This window comes from Orycteropus afer, unplaced genomic scaffold, assembly GCF_000298275.1.
Source record: "Orycteropus afer afer isolate SDZICR_OR568_19922 unplaced genomic scaffold, OryAfe1.0 scaffold01153, whole genome shotgun sequence".
Lineage (NCBI taxonomy): Eukaryota > Metazoa > Chordata > Mammalia > Tubulidentata > Orycteropodidae > Orycteropus > Orycteropus afer.
In genome coordinates, this window is record NW_006922740.1 from 48,957 (window position 1) to 51,487 (window position 2,531).

General features: G+C 37.3%; 1 protein-coding gene across 1 annotated transcript in view; it reads left to right on the forward strand.

Annotated features, from left to right (window-relative positions):
* The first annotated feature begins 1,610 nt into the window (after positions 1–1,610).
* The window catches only part of LOC103212901 (olfactory receptor 8J3-like), a 40,755-nt gene continuing 39,834 nt past the window's right edge, over positions 1,611–2,531 (forward strand). Inside the window, exon 1 of the mRNA XM_042783431.1 lies at positions 1,611–2,342. Coding sequence (XP_042639365.1) covers positions 1,611–2,342 — 732 coding nt within the window. The remainder of the gene's footprint in view (positions 2,343–2,531) is intronic.

The following is a 2,531-nucleotide window of genomic DNA, read 5'->3' on the forward strand; positions in this document are numbered from 1 at the left end:
GGTATAAGAAACAAACATGCATCAGACACTTAAAAACCTGATGATTTATTTTGGTCTTATTTCCGTGACTTTTACATGGCTTTTTCCTTTATATTTCTTAATTCAGAACCAATTTCTGTTTTCTTTCACTTTCATTGTCTACATGGTGTGAAAATAAAGAGAAAGGAGCAGAGTCAAGAAAGATACTACTCTCAACAGTTCTGGGATTTTACAGTTCAAGACCCATGATAATATACCTTTGACTTTCTAGATCCTAAGTCCAAACCTTTAGATGGATCATAGCGGGACTCTGTTGGGCCAGGTTTCTACTACTCATATTATCAATTGTGACAGGGAAGAGACTCAGATTTGCTTTGTTAGGGACAGAGGAACCATCCTTGAAATATAAAACTCTAGGAGAGCATGAATCTATATTATGCTATATATGCTGCTCTTACGGAAAATACATCACATGAGAAACAATCAAAATACTAAAAATTAAGTTTACTCAATTTTTCATAATAGTTCTACTGCATTTTTATTTCTAATAACTACATAAAAATAGTAAGTCAAAATAAAAACACAATGGGAAAAATAGGAAAAAACTGCATAAACTTGAGAGCAAGAAGAGTCATGAAAGAGAAGAAAAGGTAATAATACATGGTCAATGACAATGCAACACATTTATGGAAGTTATTTAAATATATACATATATATATTGATATATATAATTTTAAAACAAAACACGAGAGATTATCCAGTGTCCTGAAAACAAATCCGAAGATGTATCTCGGTATATTGTTCTCAGAAGTAATGAAATATAAAGTGAGAAAGAACATTGCACACCTCTACATGATAGATTAGAAAGTTCAAATAAATCTGATTAAAGTCACAAAAGGGGAGACTAACAAGATGGGGCAGGGTGGTGGCTATGCTTGTTTTTTCTTAACAGCAATAAAAGATTAAAATCACAGACATCCATGAAACTATTTTGGAACTGTTTCTCAAGCCTTTTTCATAAACAATGAGATAAACCTAAGATATTAATCATCATTTCAGATGTTTGAAAATGAGTAAAAATTCATATTTTCATAACAATGTGAGAAAGTATTGTTGTTGTTGCTGTTAAGAAGTGCCATCGAGTTGGACCCAACTCATAGCGACCCTTCCTTGGGTTTCCAAGGCGGTGTCGCTATGTAAGTAGATTGCCCAACCTTCCTTCCAAGGAGTGGCTGGTGGGTTTTAACAACCAGCCTTCTGGTTAGCAGTCAAGTGCCTTAGCCACTATGCTACCAGAGCTCCTATGTGAGGAAGTAGACATCCTCAAAATAGTGCATGAAGCTGGGTAAACTCTTTCTTAATTTACCATACGTATACTTTCTCCCAAATGATTGTGAAAAAGTATAGGGTAATTTTAAGATTGTGATCCATAGTAAAGTTTTAAAAAATCATGGATTGTTTTTTATCAGATCTAGGGACTTCAGTTCAATAACTGACTCAGAATGATGTAAGGTAAAGGAAAATTTCACACAAGACATTGTCTTTGCCATGTAATGGCATTTCTACAGTATAATTCCTTAAAATCTGTAAGCGCTTTTCCTTTTATTCTCCAGACAGATGAAGTCATAAACATGGCTCCTGAAAATCTCACCCAGGTGACTGAATTCATTCTCACGGGGATCTCAGACTGTCCGGAGCTCCAGGTTCCCCTTTTCTTTGTCTTCCTGGTGATCTATGTGGTGACCGTGACAGGGAACCTGACCATCATCACCCTGACCAGTGTGGACTCACGACTTCAAACCCCCATGTATTTTTTCCTCCGACACCTGGCTATCATCAATCTTGGTAATTCTACTGTTGTCACCCCTAAAATGCTGGTCAACTTCCTCATTAGGAAGAAAATCATCTGCTACTACTGTTGTGCAGCTCAACTTGGTGGATTCTTAGTTTTCATCGTAGCTGAGATTTCTATGCTGGCCGCAATGGCCTATGACCGCTATGTGGCCATTTGTAACCCCCTACTCTACATGGCGGTGGTGTCTCGACAGATCTGTCTTCTGCTAGTATCCTTTGTATACATCTATGGGTTTTCTACAGCCATTGTGGTTTCATCTTGTGCCTTCTCTATGTCTTATTGTTCCCCCAATGTTATCAATCACTTTTACTGTGACGTTATTCCCTTGTTAGCCTTGTCCTGCTCTGATACTTACTTCCCAGAAACAATAGTCTTTATTTCTGCTGCTACAAATTTGGTTCTCTCCATGGTTGTAGTTCTAGTATCTTATTTCAACATCTTCTTGGCCATTCTCAGGATACATTCATCAGAAGGAAGGAAGAAAGCCTTTTCCACCTGTGCTTCCCACATCATGGTGGTCACAATGTTCTATGGGACACTTCTCTTCATGTATTTGAAGCCTAAATCTGACCATTCCTTAGATTCTGATAAAATGGCTTCAGTGTTTTATACACTAGTGATCCCTATGCTGAATCCTCTGATCTACAGCTTGAGGAATAAGGACGTGAAAGCTACCTTAAAGACATTCCTGTCAAAA